The sequence below is a fragment of the Mixophyes fleayi genome, chromosome 9 (genome assembly GCF_038048845.1).
Source record: "Mixophyes fleayi isolate aMixFle1 chromosome 9, aMixFle1.hap1, whole genome shotgun sequence".
Lineage (NCBI taxonomy): Eukaryota > Metazoa > Chordata > Amphibia > Anura > Limnodynastidae > Mixophyes > Mixophyes fleayi.
In genome coordinates, this window is record NC_134410.1 from 89,137,233 (window position 1) to 89,156,617 (window position 19,385).

Genomic DNA, 19,385 nt, shown 5'->3' on the forward strand with positions numbered 1-19,385 from the left:
ATGCTGAGGACCCTGCAGGTTCCGTCGAATCAGGTGGCTGATCCGTTACTAAAGAGGAAGGTCCTGCTATAGCCGTTTCAGTAGAAACCGTGGCAGCAGGAAGCCGTGAGAGAGAGTGAGAGAGAGTGAGAGAGAGTGAGAGAGAGTGAGAGAGAGTGAGAGAGAGTGAGAGAGAGTGAGAGAGAGTGAGAGAGAGTGAGAGAGTGAGAGAGAGTGAGAGAGAGTGAGAGAGAGTGAGAGAGAGTGAGAGAGAGTGTGAGAGAGTGTGAGAGAGTGTGAGAGAGTGTGAGAGAGTGTGAGAGAGTGTGAGAGAGTGTGTGAGAGTGTGAGAGAGTGTGAGAGAGAGTGAGAGAGAGTGTGAGAGAGAGTGAGAGAGAGTGTGAGAGAGAGTGAGAGAGAAGAAAACAAGTAATCAATTAATCTAAAATAGAAGTTGTACTTGTACTTTTGTGAAACAAACAATGTGATAGAATTGGCAAGTAGGAGAACCACAATATAACCCCTACTAGCCCACTTTGTAGTCAGACCAAATACAGTAAATGGTTAAATAAATCAGATACTTAGCCCAAAGGACAAACAGGGGAGAAGTCCAACAGCAGTGTCCTGCTGTTTCCCGGGCTTCTCTTGGCGCCAGAAGACCGGGCTAGTCCAACTGTGCAGAAGAGCAGGGGAGCTCTATGTTTTCTTAGCTCCCCCCTCCCCCATCCGATAATGCTGTCGCTCCTTCAAATTTTTCAATTGTTTCCTGGGCTACCCAAAAAAAAATTATAGTATGCGGCAGAGTAGTGGAGACCTCAAAGAGTTGAGACTCCACTACTCTGCCGCATACTATAATTTAGCGGTTCTGTACCCCGATGCTCCCTCCTATCTTCGAGGGGGGATCTTGGTATTGCCCCCTTCTGTTTTTCTCTCTCCATTCTGTTCCCCCGCGGATCCATACTGAATGTGCGTGCACCGGAGTGCCAAGATGTCCGCCATCCGCGCCAGGAAGCTGATGGGGAGAGAGAGGGGGAGGTGTACTTCCCTCCCTTAACATGGCCGCCTCTGATTACCGCCACTCAGCCCATATCCTCAATATGGCTGTAGCCGGTGAGTGAGAACCGCCGCGATGCCGTGCCCAGGGTGCGTGTGGTCTCACTGACAACTGCATCGCCTCCACAGAGAGTGATCGTTGTCCTTCTCCCCCGCTGCTCGTTGTCTAGGGGCGGAGGAGGCTACCAGCAAGTCGGCGGGCGGGGAGGAGAGGCTGATACAGCTTCACTCCCATCCACCATGTCTAAATGTGGCTGCGGCCGCTATATGGCCGATTACACTAAAAATATGCCCCGAATAAAAGCAGCCCCTAAAGGCATACTTCATAAACATGGCCCATTTGCTCGTTTTTTCTAGGGGGAAGACTGCCGGCAGAGGTGCAAGGGAAGCGAGCTAAAGAGCTGCTTACCTGCGCCGGGACTCAGAGTGAAGGAAACACAGGGACTATTCACTCCTCTGGGTCTTTGCATCGAGTCCCGCGCTGCACCTGAAAGGGAAAATAAAATAAAAACATGAAACCTTATACTAAACCAAGTATAGGCAGGAGCCTATACAGAAGTGACCTACCTCCAGAAGGCACTTACAACAACTGAAGTCTCAGCTACAGAGGAGGGGCATAGTGGGTGAGGAGTCAGGGGAACAAACAAGTTTTATAAGTGCCTAAACTCCAGTCCTACCTACTATACCCCAATGTATCGCAGTGTCCCCCAGTGCTAGGACAGAGAAAAGCATTTATGCAACTCTCAGAACCTGAACCCACTACAAGCAAGCCTCTTTCCTGACCACCACACATAGGTCTTCGACATCTCATTTAATTTTTGTGGGCTTCTCAGCCAATAAAAATGAAAAAAACCTCTAAAATTACACAGAGTGGAATTAATATTTCTCCAAGCAAACTTCTCTATCAAACTAGATGGGCACATTTCTTCAATTAGTTATTTAGGACCATATTTAAATCACCACAATTAGAAGGACCCTTTATCTATCTGGACAGGTCCGCCACTATGTTCCCTTCCTCTGACAAGTTCGATCTACAGAAATCAAAAATCTCTCCTAAGTTTCATGAAATCTCACTACTTCTATGGCTCCTAAAGATTGGGAGAACATATTACTCGTGGACTGAGTAGAACGTAGATTCACAAGTCCTATTCTCACATAGGTATCATCTTTCAAGGACCACCTCCTGCCCAATACAGAGTTGGTTGCTCAGCTTAAGCTACTTATCACATATTACTTTGACCTTAACGACCTCCTCCACACCTCTCCATCCACCCTCTAAACAGCCCATAAAGCAGTCCTTAGAAGATGCCTGATTAGCATGGCCTCCTGTAAAAAGAAAGAATTCCTGGTCAAATTTGATGACCTATACATTAAACTACAGGACTTGGAATCTAAACACAAGCTTTCTCCAAACCTGAGCATCCTTGCTCATGTCAACTGGTCCAAAACCAAACTCAACCTCTTGAGACGATGTATCTTGGGAGTTAAGATTGAGATTTAGAGGATAGAGAGAAATAGAGAATACAATAAAATCTCAAAAGAATTGCAAATCCCTTGGCCCTGATGGGTTCACTGCCGCATACTACAAACAGTTCTCGGGACTGCCGATTCCTCACCTGCAGAGTGATTCCTTTCCTACTGAGATTGAGGCCAGGATAGTATGTACCCATAAAATAAGTGAAATATTGACACTTCTCTTCTCAATATTAATATCAATATCTACTCCTATCCTGAGAACCAATAATCTTTTACATATCATTAACTCCAGGAGGTCATCCACCATTGTTCGATCACTCTCCCTATCTCGGCCAAGAAACTCCTTACCCAATCCCTATAAACTTATGCAGACATATAGTGAGCCATCCGGTTAAAAAAAAAATAAGCTACTCTAAAATCGGAGGACATGCTCCCCCCTCTTTCATATTTACTAGAGATCTTTTTCTTTTGCACATCATTATCATATACTTACCAAGTTCCCTTAAAATAAATTAACAAAGATGCTGATTTTTCTATACTGGACCTGTACCCTGCCTTTTCCCTTTATCTTCCAATCCTTTATTACCCTTGTACCCTCTCCCCTATTACTAATAAAATCAGTGTTCATATTTTTTCTTGTGTTGAATTATATTGTTTATTATACGGTTATCATATATATTTGTTTTTGTCCAACCATACAAAAATATAGAATTGTAAAAATATATATATATATAAAAAAAAAAAGAAAAGAAGAAGCTTTCTCCATGCATAGTAGGTACCTGATACTCTCTCTATAGGAGCAGGCCCAGATGAGGGCACAGGAGAGTGCTGCAGGCTCCCTTCCATAGACAGCATGAAAAGAAAGAGCAAGACAAAGTAATGAAGAGGTTAGTCTTGACATTCCATAACGTAGACTTATTTGGTAGCACTGCGTTCAAACCGTCAAATCCACCTTACTAGTAAAGCTGCAGACATTTGAACACTATTAACATCTTCTTTACTGTTTAGTTATCTAGTATGAGCGTAGATATTTGCCAAAATCTATATACCATAACGTAGCCTAAAAGAGCAGCTTTTCCCTCTCTGTTAGAAGACTAAAAAAGTTTAAGCTTTGAAAAACAATGTTAGTGACTGCTGTCATTTTAACTTTTATCTGTCTAAGTTACTAACTGATGCAAGTAATGGGTGAACCCACACAAAATAATATTATATTTGATCATAGTGAATTATCAGTACAGTTAAAGACCTTGTAATAACTTAAATATGAAAGTAATGTGCCCTGTGTAAGTAGACTACTTGGTTATAGCTCAAACAAGCTGAAAATGTACCATAAAGGATCACATTTGTCAATATTATATATTTTTTGTCCTAAAAAGGCTGTATGTCTTTATTAACTCTAAATAAATTGCTATTAAGTCATTTGTATACATCTGTATTTCAATTATAGTGTAATGTATTTTGAATTTGTACATGCAATTTGCGCAATTGACAACAAATTGCTGGTTGTGCTTAACAGCCATAAAAGAGCAGAAGATTTTCAGGCAGAAAACGAAATTTAAAAAAAAAAGGGGGGAAAAAATAAATAAATAAAAAAAAATACACCCTACTGATAATTAAGGGTTTAAGATCTCTATTTCTCCATACAAAACATTCAAAAAGACAAATAGGCTAAAGTTATTCAGCACGGAGAAATGTATTTTCCTATAGATTTTTCATTGATGTGTAGACGGAGTCTTATTCGTTATTTGACAGAGAAACTGAAAAATCATCCCTACACTTAAAAGGATAAATATCCGCAATGACCAAGAAAATAGGATAATATTTGTATGATAAATTCAAATAAAGCATTTATCAGACTGTGGGGTACATATTAAGTTACAGTAGATTGAATTTTAAAAGATAACAAGTTATACAGTCAACATCTGTTTTCAGGTTGCAATGTGTTAAAAGGTAAAAAGCTAAACAATAAATATTTCACTTTTACCTTGGGATCTTTCCAAAGGAATTGATGGTCCAGGAGGGATGCCAATCTGAGGTTGCAAGACTCCTGTGATAGAGAAGAGGTTTCATTAGCATTGTTCCAACTAGGTAACAATGGCTAACCAGAACACCAGGTGATATAAATTAAACTGTAAAAAGAAAATACATAGAAAACTGACTAATCTTTAATTTAAAAGTAAGAAATGATCAGTATCACAATTTGTTTCTACAGCGCAGCCAATTCCGCAGCGCTGTACAGAGGATATGTGTCATTCATATCAGTCCCTGACCCATTGGCGCTTACTGTCTAAATTACTTAACACACACAGACTACGCTTAATTTGGTCAGCAGAAAATTAACCTACAACCTGTTATATCTATAGAGGCCATAGCACCCAGTGGCATGGCTTGCATCACAAACGCAGGAACTCCATCTTTAAGTACTCCTGGGTGAGAGTTTGTATTAACCCTATAATCCTTGAAGAAAAGGATTTAACAGTAAAGAGAATACTTTTTTGTCCTGCAGTTATAGGGGTTAATATGAATTTCTCAAAGCCACCCATGAAAGGAAGGGGAGGCTTGTGCAAGAGTACTGTATGGAGAGATTAATATTTTTATCCAAGCAGAAGAATCATTCATTTTATAAAGCCGGGAGAAAGTGTGAGGAGACCAGCAGGTTTTTGCTGTGCAAGTGTGGTCCACATAAGTCCTGTGATACCCTGTCCAAGTTAGTCTAACAGTCCAAGCAGTTGTGGGGACTCTATTCTGTCATGCTTTCTCTGGTTCATGACACACACCCAGAGGCATTCACCTGTAAGCATTACATAACATAGGGAGACCAAAGCACCCATCATTCCAAGTACGAGGCCACAGAAGATCAACTTATTTTATTAATATGACAACCAAGACTATTGGACTACTACTAGGATTGTAAAAGAGGATGTTTCCTGGTGTGTGGCTAAGCTAGACATGTTTTAACAGAGCTCCTCTGAAAGTCAATCATAACCCTCACCCATCAGGCCCTTATAACCCATTTAACTGAGAGAAAGTCAGATAAGCATAAAGTTAACTTTAACCGAAGAATTCCCCGTATTAATTTTTAGGACCCTACTTCCTGCTCAAACAAGGATGGGCCGTAGCCTGGAGATCATCATTTCCAAACTAAGAAATTCATTTCAAATCAGGTTCGCCTGTATGTATCCCACATCGGGTTTGACTGGGAAACAGATTACCCTTGAGGCATATGCCGATTGCTGCTTATTACCTCCTATCTAAGACTACGGCTTACTAGACCACTTCCTGCCAACCACATCCCTGGTTAAATGGGCCAGGGGCTAGACAACCCAGACATTCCAAGAAGCATCGCAGCTACAGCAAAGAATGTACTAATTTGCAGTGGAAATTTCCACAGCCTGGATTACATTATACAGGCTGTGGGTCCACCCATTGCCACTTTAAAACCGCAGTTTTCATTAGGCCCATTACAAGTGACGTGATTTGCTAGTGTATAGGTGTTGCAAAGTCACTTTTTACATTTGCAAGGGATTTTAGCTGCCGGAAATACTACGTCACTTACATGGTTAGTCGCCATCATTATATTATCGCTCGTTTGTCTGTCAGCATGGTGTGCGTTGGGTTTGTAAGTGCCGCTTATACGACTACCACCAGTCGAAAGGAGCCTTGAAGGAGGAGGTTATCACAAAGGGGTAGACGAAACTCATAGCCAACTGCCATGGATAGAATGTCTGCCTACCAGACCCAGCGCGGCCAATCGGGAGCCACCAGTATCACTGACAGCCCTCCTTGTCTGACCAGCCGGAGAACACTTGGAAGTACTGGGATAAGGGGAAATAGGTAACAACCCGAATTCCCAGCGCATTGTCATGATCGATATCCACCGCCAAGGGATTCCTGGCCGACCATTCCAGGATCTGATTTACCGATCTCTGAACAAAAGAAGGCGGGCTCCTACCACTGACGACAGTGGAGAAGCAAAATGCCCGTCATGAGGACTGTTTGTCTGCCGGCTTTGCTGCAGGACGTCGAGCAGACCAGGCCTGACGCCCCCGCTGCAAACCATCTCTAGGGGCGGATGACTGACCTCTAGAAGATTGGCTTGAGGATTATTGTCCCCGAAATCTTCCTGCGGAACGAAAGGCCCGAAATCTGGACATCCTCTGCTTGGGAGCACTGACAGGGAGGAAAGTGCTCTTACCCCCTGTTGCTTGACTAATAATGGAGTCAAGCTAAGGTCCAAACAAAACACCTCCAGAATGGACACAATAGCCCAGGCAGGTTCCTCCGTGTGTGAATAAGCAGCTTCTGTTTCAACATGTGTGGACTCCGTGGGCAGACAGGTTATGCACAGAGCTTGCGCACCTGACTGCCCAGACGGTAACTTAGCGTGACAGACAGCACAGGTGAAACTTAGCATAGAAGTAACACCAGCCCTGCCACGTATGGATTTCTCCCTCTCTGACTTAACAGATGGGACAAAAACAGCACAGTGTAATACACACAATACAGATAACAAGCAGCACACAAACTACAAAAGAAAGTGAGCCTGCAATACAGCCAAAAGCTCCCAATTGTAAAAGACAAACTTTTTTCAAACAATCACCCCCAACCTTTAACCTTACAGGATACAGGATAGAAAAGGGGAGAAGCTGGAGCTTTTAAAATGGCTGCCTATACTGGTGTCTGCACACGAGGAGTGAGAGACCACCATGGAGGAAGTGCATATGAGGAAACCCTTCCCCCCCCCCCCCTCCAAGGCCCAGCACTGGATTGACTATCGTCTGACTGACAACCTCCTCGCCCAAACCAGAGCCTAGCAGGGCTCACTAAGTTAGTGACCCTTGCCTGACCCTGTTGCCTGAGCAAAAAATAGGTACTTTCTTTAAAAACAAAATGACTGCCTTTAGTGAAAAGCAGCCAGCTCAAGGAACCACTGAAATTTCTACCCCCCCTCTCTCAGAAATATGCTGTGAGAGGGTTTCACTTACCTGCTGCCAATCCTCCAGACGCAGTGTGTGCAGGAAGCCTTGCTATCCGCGGACACAGTCTGCTCCAAGGATGGCTAAAAGTTCGGCAGAGGGAGCAGGCAGAAGGAGGCACATCCACTCCAGCAGACACATGCAGACACCCCCCCCCCCTCGCAGACAGCGCACAGCCGCCCATGCTGTGCGCTACACCAGAGGCATCCCCCGCTATAAATCAACCCTCCCCGCCAGCAGCAGCCGCGGGAGTTGTAAAAGCAGTGTCCGCAGGGAGGAAGGGGAAGCGTGCTTACCCCGACGCTCCCCTAACAGCCGGCAGCGGGACCTGGATACATGGCTCAGAAAGCCGCCGGCTGTCAAACCCACGGAGACACAAGTCTCCGATAACATAAAATAACTAAAAAGTTAAAATAAATCAAAACTGGCTGCTAAGCAGCCCAGTGCACAGCCCGTTCGCCAGGCACTTAAACTAGACTGGCCTCTAGCAGGAGGTGGGGTATAGAGGGGGAGGAGCCAGGGCTTCGTTTAACTAAGCTTAGTGCCAGTTCGCCTGTCCCTACTTTATACCCCCAATGTTTCCGGTGTCCCCCAAGGATGTTAGAGAAAACAGTAATTTTATAGGTATTAATATTGTTATAGATATGGGGGGGGGAAAAAAATAGGAATTTTCTCATATTCAATAGTACATATGCAATTTAAGATATTATACTAAAGCATATGGGGGCTTAGGGATCCCCTAGCTATTCCACTTAAACTTTCCATACCACCACTTCTAAATTTCCACTTTGAAAACTACTCTAATCAAATAGTACTTTTGCTTTACGAAGAATTAAATTGATGGAGAGTGATGTAGCCCTTCTGATCAATTCCCGGATAACAATCTCTTATTTTTGGCTTTACCTGCCTAATCTCTATGTCCAGGGCACCATGTCCCAAAGAAACGCTAAGTCCGCTACAGGATAAAGCCCCCTCCCCAGATCACTTGCAAACTCAGCTCATACATGACCCTTCCAGCATGGAGAAAATGATGCACAAAGTCAAGGCTATCTTTTTAACGGAGCTCAGTGAGGTCCTGAGATGACCGACCTTAGAGCTGATGTCAAACTGCTTCACAAATAAGCAGAAGTCGAGAATCGCTCTAGATGTAGCATCAGAAAGAAAAATGTCACAGTCCAACGCATCTGATCTATATCCTTACCAGGAAGGGCTGTTTGTCCAAATATGGATGGATACCTACTAGCCTCCAGGTAACCCTTAGCAGTTACAGACAATGGAGTGAATTGGCTAATTTTCCCAGGACCTTTCTTTTCTTTCTATTACAGTATAGCTAATTTGAGTTTAAGGCTATAGCTCTAGTTCAGGTAGTTTGTGTAGATGAGTCACATATATAGTTTCATATATGCTATGGATTTTACATGAGAGCTTTATGCCGTTTTCTATGTTTTGAGATGTTCCTTTACTTCTGTGTTCGCCGTGTATCCTTTTCAACCTCACAGCACCAGGTTTGTATGAATCCTTTGTATTCTCTCCTCCACCCAACTGTTCCATACAAGAGAGCTCCAAATTGCTTGCAGAGCTTTTCATGGTCCCTCTATATTTTTATTGCCAACAATTTTTGTATATCAAAACGCTTCACTGGCATTCAAAAGCTAGACTGTCAGAACAGTCTTGTGCGCCATTTGAGCACCAGGTAACTAAATCTTGACATCATGCACTCCATACTCTGTAGTTCTCAGTGTCTCAATAATCCCTCCTCCTTCCACTCCCCACCTCAGCGTTTACATTTGAAGAAGCAGTTCAAATCTAAGGAGACTGATTTGTCTCCAGGCCTTACAAAGCACCGTCAAACACACATGGAACTTACAATGTGAATGCGGTGCCCACAGGAGCAAACCTACACCAATTTTTCCTCCTCCTCACAACCTGCACTCAATCTATTTCTGGTTAATGGTTCTATAATGCAACACCTAATGTAAACCCCTGTCTCCCGTGTCCTGGTCAGATAACGCCACAGTAAATGATGGTCATGGATATCCTGGCACCAACCCTCTGGGGCAGTCTCAGTGGAGACACAAAAATAAAAGTCACTTCTGAAAACAGAAACCGTTTAGGAAACAGAATACTCAGCTAGTTTTTCACATTTAACCAAATGACCAACCTTTTCCCATCTATAAAGCAATCATAAGTGGACATTTTATAAACAGTGTCCAAAAAAACCCAACATTCCTTATACAGAAATCTGCATGCGCTAAGAAACCACCTTAACTAGAAATTATTATCCAAGGTAGCTAAAAGACTACATTGGTTACAACAACAATTTCACAAACTGAGAGACAAACTACACACATTATTGGGTTCTAAACTTTAGACAAAGTGCACTTGAAATAGAATTCTTTCAGTTAGGGACAAATAGCTAAACAACATGACAAAAGCGCAAAGTGCTTGCAAGAATTCTTGAAGTCTCTATAACCTTACTCCTCATTTTGAAGGAATTTCAGCACTCAATCCCAGGAAGCCATATATTGTTCTAAGATCATGGTCTCTTAACGGAATAGATTCAATAGGGACATCTCTCCCAAGGAGGTCTCAGAAGTAATTACAGACGTCAAAATAAATGTTTTGTATCAGAAAGACAGCAACTCTTACCTTGCAAGGAGCTAAACTCAACGTAGCCACCAGCAAAACAGAGATAGTTATCCCTAATTCTGGAAGGTACCCAAATGCATGCAGCAGTTATCACTCCATGTCATTAAACGTCAACCTCAAGCTTATATATAAAAATCCATGAAAAAGACTTGGTGGGATCATATCCTTGCTGTTCCACCCAGATTAGGTGGGCCTAATCCAATATTAAAAGCATACTTGCCTACTTTTGGCTGGCTCCCTCCGGGAGATCACTCAAGAGGGATGTAGGGGGAGGGCGGAGCATTGCGATTCGCGTCATTTTGGCCCTTCCCCCAGTGATGTAATGCCTCTTTAGGGTCTTTTTACCACTGTAAAAAGCAGGCATTACGTCACTGGGGACATGGCCAAAATGCCGCGATTCGTTAAACCACGACCCCTTCGTCCACACACACCTCCATGCCGGCTCTGATGCGGGAGAAATGCCAGCTCTCCCGGGAGACCTACCTGGAATTCGGGAGTCTCTCGGACCTTCTGGGAGAGTTGGCATGTATGATTAAAAGGTTGATCAATTTGATTCAAATGACTAACTCCCAGACCCACCCCTCTCTGATGATGGCAGCAGGTGAAGAGAAAGCATTCAACTGTATTTCCTGCCCTGAGGAAGTCACTGTCATGTGACGAAATGGGTCGGCAACACCCCTACTTCAAAACAGGAAGTAGTCAGGTGCATTCCACGTTGGAACGCAAGCTGACTACGGGAACTTATCAAACAGAGCTGCACCGCTCATTAGAAGGAGACGCAAACCAAAGACGATTTTGGAAACATCAGGATGTGTCAAACCGCAAGTATACTAATTTTTGTCACAAGTCTTTGCTCTTAATACGGATCACTTTACAACCACTTGGAAGTATAAGGTTCTGGACATTAGAAAGAAACAGCAATTGACGGTTTGATCTGTAACCGAATACCAATTATACTTCCAGTGGACATTGTAGTACCATTTGGAATCTGGGATTATACAAATTTTTATTATGGACTGATTGATAAATACAGATTGAGATACAGCTTATGTATATTTAGTTTTCATGATTTGTACTTATTTGCCTGATTTTGTAATAAATTTTAGTTTTCTTAACACAGTGATTACATCATTGGCATATGCATTGACCAGCCCCTTAAATACAGCAAGCGCTGGTAATCTCTCTGTAATCTCTATGTGAAAGACTGTGGACACTTCATGCTTACCTAGCTGCTGCCGATACATATAGACTGATCATCACCGGGCCAGCTGTGCGCAAATTATTCTTCTACCCTTAACTGTATTTCCTGGCCTACTTCAATTGAGGATTAGGGACCGCTTCCTCAGGGAAATTAGTGTTCTAACAACATACCCACCACTGCAGTTATGACCAAACGGCTTTCATCTGCCTTTGAGATACAGATAGAGATTTTTGCACTTCTGATGGAATGTTTTGCCTGTAAGCTCAGATCCAGTCTTGCCATTTACAATATTAAATGCTGCGCCTGATCTTCTTGACAGATTAAAGTCAACCCTGATCTTGCGGAATGGCGTGTTATTGCAGCAAAGCCCTTCCAGATGACATAACAACCTTAAGCAATTCCTGAGCAAAAGTTCTAAAGTTATCTGGGCAGGGAGAAATGTGTGAATATGCACCCTTACCAAATCTGCAAATGGGAGTTTAGTAGTTCAAAATTTGACTCACTTGGACCAATAAATATTCTGGCATACTTCATTCAGCACTAGAATCTGGATTGCAATTGAATCCTCAACCCTTTGGGTCTGGCGATAGCATAGGGTCCCCATCATCAAGCAACACCCACAAATCACGTTCTCATAGAAACAATGGAAAAACAATTTTGCAGATTCTCACTGCTGCTGTAAAACTAATCACGATATGGAACCCCCCCTGATTTTCCCCATTGTTTAGATCTCCATCCTCTCTGCATGTGGATAAAACAGAAGGTTCTATTTCTAAAAGACATCGCATTGCAGATTTCCCTCAAACAAAGAAATTCAAGACAGCACTCTGCACTGTTTCTACACTTTTAACTAAAGCATCTCTACAGTAACTATTTCAAAGGGTTTGCATTCTCTAACGGTCCATCTTGGAGTCTCTTTGTTGGCAAAAATCCTCTGATAAAAAGCCTGGTTTCTGATATAGTGTCTGTTCTTTGGTATGGATCCAAAAAGGTGCATATGAACTGGTGTGGCCACAGGACATGGAGAGAGACCCTAGAATTCAAGGATTGGGCAGTGAGTAGAGTAAATGTCAATTCTAAATGCAAGATACCGTATCACTATAAAAGCCCTTAACATGGTATCCTGTCCTGTTACATTGTATAAAATTTTCCTGAGCGCCTCAAATTTGTACTAGAGACGTTACAAATGAGATGGTACCGTCTCATACCTGGGGGTTGTGCCAAAACCTGGTATCTATATAGAAAGCTTATTACCGCCTCATACATAATATTAACAATATAGGTTTGCCAGTCTTCCGTCCTATTACAGCACATCCAGGGCTTGCCAAAATACAAACATCAAATAACTTGGCACATCCTAAATGCAGTACCAGATTGGATATAGCTGGAAAACCCAAACCCACCCTAAAGAAGCACATAACTTGTATCAACAACGCATCTGCTAAGGACCCACCCCCACTAGGCCAAATGATTGTTAAATCTTCTCTAAGGGGTAGTCTCCCCAGGGTTTGGTCGCCATGCTTAGAACTTTGGTGTAACACGATCCGCTCAGCCAGTCTGGTGCTACAAGAAATACTGGGGCACCCTCTTTCTTGCCCGTCTTCACTACTTCCGGATGAACTGCATGTTGACTGAGAAATTTGGTTCACCCAATTCTCCACCCATGGGATACATACTGCTGAGCTTGGTGGGATACAACGTTCTGCCCAGCACATAATCTTGGCTGCCTCCACCAAGGGGGGGAGCAGGAGTTGCTCTGGTGATGGTGTATTTACGCCTACGGGTATCTTTGTCTTGTACCCATAGTACATGTTGGCCAGTGTTCCTGCTCCCCATTCTTGCAGGCCGGCATCTGTGGTCCAAAGCTCTCCTTTATCAAAAGGTTGTCCACATATGGTGTGACTGTCACCTGTTTGGACCATAAGAGAGCTGCCATTTTGTAAATACCCTTGGTGCTGTAGCCAGCCCTAATTTATTACTATAATCACTACATTGCTGGACTTTTGAGGCAATATTGGAGAGCTAAGAGAGTAGTAAACTTCCTCAAAACTAATGGGATTACCGCAAACTGTTTCAAAGGCTACTATCAAATGGCAAATTCATCATCATCATCATTTATATAGCGCCACTGATTCCACAGCGCTGTACAGAGAACTCATTCACATCAGTCCTTGCCCCATTGGAGCTTACAGTCTGAATTTCCTAACATACACACACAGAGAGAGAGAGACAGACTAGGGTAAATTTTGATAGCAGCCAATTAACCTACTAGTATGTTTTTGGGTTTTTTTGGAGTGCGGGAGGAAACCGGAGCACCCGGAGGAAACCCACGCAAACACAGGGAGAACATACAAACTCCACACAGATAAGGCCATGGTCGGGAATTGAACTCATGACCCCAGTGCTGTGAGGCAGAAGTGCTAACCACTAGGCCACCGTGCATCTATATTTCATTATATATTTCTAAATGTGTCATGCTTTGGCAGGAAAGGACAGAGACGTTTGTCTACACTCAAGTTCATGTGCAAACCTATTCATATGTACCACACCACATAGATACTACGTGGAGGGTATAGCTGGAGAGAAAATGTACACCAGCTAGTATAACAGAAATTATTAGAATAGACCTGAAATACCAACATGTTATTTTATACTGATTTTATTTTTGTTTGGCTCATCCAGCATTAGCAAATTTAGATGGAACTTCCTCATAAAATGTCTACTTGCTTTTTATGCAGTAATAAAGCAACTCACCGCCTTGGAGAACAGGTCCTTGTCCAGGGTTCACTATGGGACCAGTTACTCCACCCTGCATAGGGAGTGGCTGCATCATTGGTGGAGCACCATTCACATGCATTGTTCCCTGAAATTGAGAGACAATAATAATGAATATGCGCATAACAACAACTTTGTGAACTGCTAGTGCCCGATTCCTACACTATACCCCAAAGTAACCGATGTTGCCCAATGGATGTCTGAGAAAATGGGTCTGAGAAAGGCCCTCGCAGCCACATATGTAGATGTATTTTCTATTGGTGCCATCCTTAAGGGCGGCGGCATTTGGAATTAGAATATTAGTGGTCTTTAACAATTTTACTATGGCAGCACCCTCATCAGCATTTACCTTAGAGAGGGGGATAAAGGGTGTGTATTATCTGGGATATTGAAAACTACTGTGACAGGATGGGCCTCCTTTGCCACCCTGTCTGTTGTGCTGCTGGGGACCAGCTGGGCTTGCCTTCCCACCAACCCCTTTTCTTTATCCCAAATGTGCCCTTTATCTGCAGTAGCCGATGCCACCACTAGGCTCCTTTGCGGTACCTAGAACCGCATCCTCCTCGCTGCTAGGGTATCTCCTTGCTGGTATACCTGACCCCTCGCCTTCAGATCAGGGTTGCCGTGGATGGTTCCCCCTGGCCTATCACACTGGCCAGTGCGGCAGGGTAGCGGGCAGAGCGTGGTATTGAATGCTGGATCCCAACCTCAGAAGAGCCAGATAACGAATTAGATTTGGTCTAATCTGCAAGTCACCGGAATTATAGCAGGTAAGTAGGTGTCAAAGCAGTCTCTTGAAGCAGTGATGTTTTATTAGCTCAAGTGTCCCAACAAGGACAGTTACATACACTAGTTTAAGGTACTGGTGTTATCCAGAAAGTACAGATGGTATAATGATACATGGTCAAACAATGCTTGTTTTTATACAGTTTTGGATACAGCCTGGCAGTTAACCAGCCCAGTAGTCTTTTTTACTACTTAACAGTGTTCTCCCAGTATATTTGGTCATCATTTCCATTCACTGAGTGTTTTTAACTATTTCGCTAATGTATTATTTGTTTACCTTAATAAAGGGATTACTCTTAACAGAAATCCATTTTACATATTGAACCAAAAGAGTGCCCTATATACACATCTTCCCACCCTTTCCCCCTTTCCTTTTCTAACATTTTTTCCTCAGGAAAATTTGTAATGGAAGTGTTTTTTGTTTGTTTTTTTCCCAATAAAAAACGGAAGAAGAAAGGAAAAGTAATTTAGAATATCATTGACAGTGACAGCGCTAAGTGACTCACTATTCAGTCCCGACGGGTCTGGCGCTGCCACAGGCAGAGACTGGACTATCCACAGGCATTGGACTATCGTAACACTCTAAAGACTCTGATTATTTGGAGTTCAAAATAAAGAGGCGGATTCAAGCATCCTTTCAAGGAATGAGGAAGCCGATACAAGACCCTGACTGACAGTCAAGTTTTCAGCCCCAACTGGCTCCCGTTACAGAACTCAGACCCATGGCCCAACACCCTTATATTAACCCCTTTGTTCCTTGAGGCTTCATCAGAGGAGGTGCAAGGGTTGTTTCTATCGCTTCCCTCTCAAGGGTATGTGGTGAGCCATGTGAGCACAGCAATAGACTGGGCCAAAGATCTGTAGAAGAAAGATTAACTGCACCTGGTTTTTCTTCTCAGAAAATAGTTATGTTAGTCCAAGTTAATATTGATTTTCAGGACATGGTATATATAGTCCTGATGGGTGCATCCATACACTAATATACATAAACACAAAAAGGAAAGAAACCAAAAGAAGTATAAATTGGGGCACTACAAAATATTTTGTAGTTGAGAATTAAAACATAATATTTTATTAAGTCATGTCACAGAGGAGGCTCGACCTCAAGAGTATGTAAGAGCCATCAGAACTACATAGCCGTTGTTTATGAATACTGAGGGGGTTTACTAATATCAATTTGCTTTGGTTAATTACTTAAATGCTGCAGAGCTATGACGGATACAGTTGCCCGGTCCAAAAGTTTCTCTCTCAAATTGTATGATCAATGGGAACGCATTACTGGATAAATGGATTAAGATCATCAGGGGTCTCAACTCTGACCAGTTCACCTTTAACTTGCTCAAAAAAGACTAACAGGTAGATGAATTTTATCTGGTGTCAGCAATTAAACGTCAGAACTCCGTAGTATAATTAGCCACAGACCGTTTATGCTGGCCGAGGTTCATTGACCCGTAGCAGAAAGGAGCCCAGATTCTGCAAAATGTATTACTGTATTGCTCTACATAAGGAAAGGCCCAGGCAAGGGATTCCTCAATTAAAAGATTAATGAACTGTGCAGATTGAATTTAAAAATAAAGGCAGCATTGATTTAGGAAGCCTCTGTACAGGTGATGATCCCCACTGAACTTTGAAGGAATAGGCAGAAAAGAGGATTTTTACTCACCGTAAAATCAATTTCTCTTACTACACTGGGGGACACTGCGTTACCTTGGGGTATAGTAGGTGGGACTGGAGTTAGGCACTTATAAACTTGTTTGTTCCCCTGACTCCTCCCCCACTATGCCCCTCCTCTGTAGCTGACTTCAGTTTTGTATAACCAAGCCAGGAAGAGAGAAGAAGCAATTTAGAAAGAAACACCAAAGATAGCACTACTTTCAGAGCAAGGGAGGGCGCGCAGTGTCCCCCAGTGTAGTAAGAGAAATTGATTTTACGGTGAGTAAAAATCCTCTTTTCTCTGTCCTACCACTGGGGGACACTGCGTTACCTTGGGGAGCTACCAAAGCTGTCCAAGGGCGAGAATGCTCTGGAATGGCTGTGCGCAATATTTTTTGTTCAAAACCCTGCATTTGTGAATGCAAAGGCATGCAACAAAGAAACAATACAGCAGCAGAAAGACACTGCCACTCTGTAAAACAGCGCCATTGATTGACGCTTTTGTGGCGTACAAAAAGCTGCAACCCTCCTGGAAAGTGCACTGTAAAAGTCACTGGAACCTGCAGAGGGGTACAGACAGAATGTTGGTCGTGATGCAGTGGCAAGAGACCACCTAGACCCTGTCCCCCCTATGCTCTTTAGCGTTAGAGAGGCTAAATGGGCATTAAATTCCTAAACAGGAACTGTGCGAACAAGAGCACAAACTATCTCCCGTCGGAGAAACGTTACACAAATAGAAGAAGCACAAGAATGATGAACTACAATCTCTGTGTCAGTGGAATGCAGGCACTAATGGTCATAACCAATTATGTCTCGAACCGCCACTAAGTTTCTGATAAAGAAAATGAGGAAGAGCCATACACACTCTCGCCCCAGATACCCTACGAGATGTGACATCCAAGAGAACAAATATAAGATAGCGCAAAACTCAAATCGGCATAAAAATTTAATACATAAAAATATACATGTAAATATATATATATATACCCAATATAAATGAGGAAGTTGCTACAATGTACACTGGAATAGGATGAAGACAATATTAAAAATAGCTAAATAGTACATGTAATTATATCACTTGGATAATATGCATAACATTATTTAGTAACTTTGGGATGCAAAACATAATGAATCAAACCAGGTCCGAAAAATGTTTAAATGTCCTGTATTCATATCATATAGACTACCATCCGGGATGATCACAGCGCTATACGTATGTAAACTCTCCTTCAATGTCCATATGAAAAAATCGAAATCCTGGTTAGCAAACCACAATAGAAAGCATGCATATGTAATGGCAGTTGATAAACAGGTTTGATGACCTCCAGAAAGGCACTTAATGAGACTCCGTCAGATTCAAAGGAGCCGTGGCCGGCTTCTGTAACGTGCCAATAATATATTAAATTAATATCCAGAGTAATCTGAGCAACTATGTAGAAAGGTCGCTCTCTTCAAAAGGTCATATCTCAATATATTGAATATTTATATAACACGTTATAAATATAGGCGTGATGTTGCCGATTTGTAAATGAGTTCAACGACCTTAGCTCCCAGCTCTGAATACTCATATAGATTGTAATAGGTATATGGAGCTTGGTTGTTATAAAGAGACATATGCATCAAACCTGCATGCCAGGTTCAGTGTCCTCCAACTGCGGCTTCAGCCGTATCAGTAGCCGCTCAGAAGAATCAAGAAACAGCGGATATATAAAGTCCTACCCCGGGGTAAAAGAGGATGAAATTTCTCAAGTCTCCAAACTTCCAGTTAGTAGTGTAGTATTCGCCTGACGCGTTTCTCGGCACTAGTTTGCCGTTTCATCAGAGGCAATGAATAAACAGCCGTGGATGGGGAGGTTGTCATATACCTGTCCAATGCGATCAAGTGGTAAAGATAGTCCAATGCGAAGCAGAGCAATCAATTAGCTCCAGTCAGCCAATATTATGTTTCCTTCATTTGTGTAGAAAAAAAGAACCAAAACATGAATGAATTCATTCAATATTATATAGTGGATTGTGATACATCATAATCAGCCACGATGTAATTATCACAGGAGACCGCAAACCACTGATTCTATTTTGAAGTGAACCGCAATTATAACGGCATCGTCTCCTTTGACATGAAGCTGGTATTGTATCAAAATATAAGCAGTAATGTCCATCCATATTGACATCTATCATCAATTGATACGTAAAACTCATGAAGCTCTTGGTTAACATATTAATGTATCATAATAGATATATGCTGTAACCAACCCACACCAATCTTTAAATTAACCTAAACGGCTATACCCATAGTTGAATATAACATTATTATAGTGAAGCATATACATATATATATATATATATATAAATATACATATACATATACATATATAAAAAAGGGATTTTAACAATCCAAGAGAAATTGGAACCAAAACAATGGTCTGACATATATAAAAAAACTAGTTATTGAATCAAACGGCACTCTAAAAATATCAGCACATGAACACGAGTTCATTAATTATCAAAAATACCTAAAATTAAAAAAAGCATAGCAGAAACTGTAACTCTATACATTATTAAGCTCTATGCTGTCATTCAAACCATGTGGGAACAAAGTATTAAGTTTAAAAATCCAAAACGCCTCGCGTTTGCACAACAAATTGAACCTATTTCCTCCTCTCTTAGTTTTATCTATTTGTTCAATTGCTCTTATTTTCAAACCCAATAGGCTGCTGCCCTGGCAAATATTGATATGGGACGAAAGACTATGTGTTCTAACACTATTTATTATATTGCGGCTGTGTTCCAAAAAACGTGTAGCCAAAGATCTAGTAGTACGTCCTACATATTGGACT

At 42.2% G+C, this 19,385-nt stretch overlaps 2 protein-coding genes across 6 annotated transcripts in view; one reads left to right on the forward strand and one right to left on the reverse strand.

The window, feature by feature from the left end:
* LOC142100820 (adenosine deaminase domain-containing protein 2-like) overlaps positions 1-19,385 on the forward strand; it is a 1,209,653-nt gene that overhangs the window by 745,486 nt on the left and 444,782 nt on the right. The gene's annotated exons all lie outside the window — the stretch shown is intronic.
* The window catches only part of CSTF2 (cleavage stimulation factor subunit 2), a 145,720-nt gene that overhangs the window by 39,047 nt on the left and 87,288 nt on the right, over positions 1-19,385 (reverse strand). For 4 of the 5 annotated variants that reach the window (XM_075184643.1, XM_075184646.1, XM_075184645.1 and 1 more), the window contains 3 exons: positions 14,089-14,197; positions 4,493-4,555; positions 3,288-3,347 (listed from right to left, as the gene is read on the reverse strand). In XM_075184643.1, coding sequence (XP_075040744.1) covers positions 3,288-3,347; positions 4,493-4,555; positions 14,089-14,197 — 232 coding nt within the window. The remainder of the gene's footprint in view (positions 1-3,287; positions 3,348-4,492; positions 4,556-14,088; positions 14,198-19,385) is intronic. The other variant, XM_075184644.1, reaches the window with a different exon arrangement.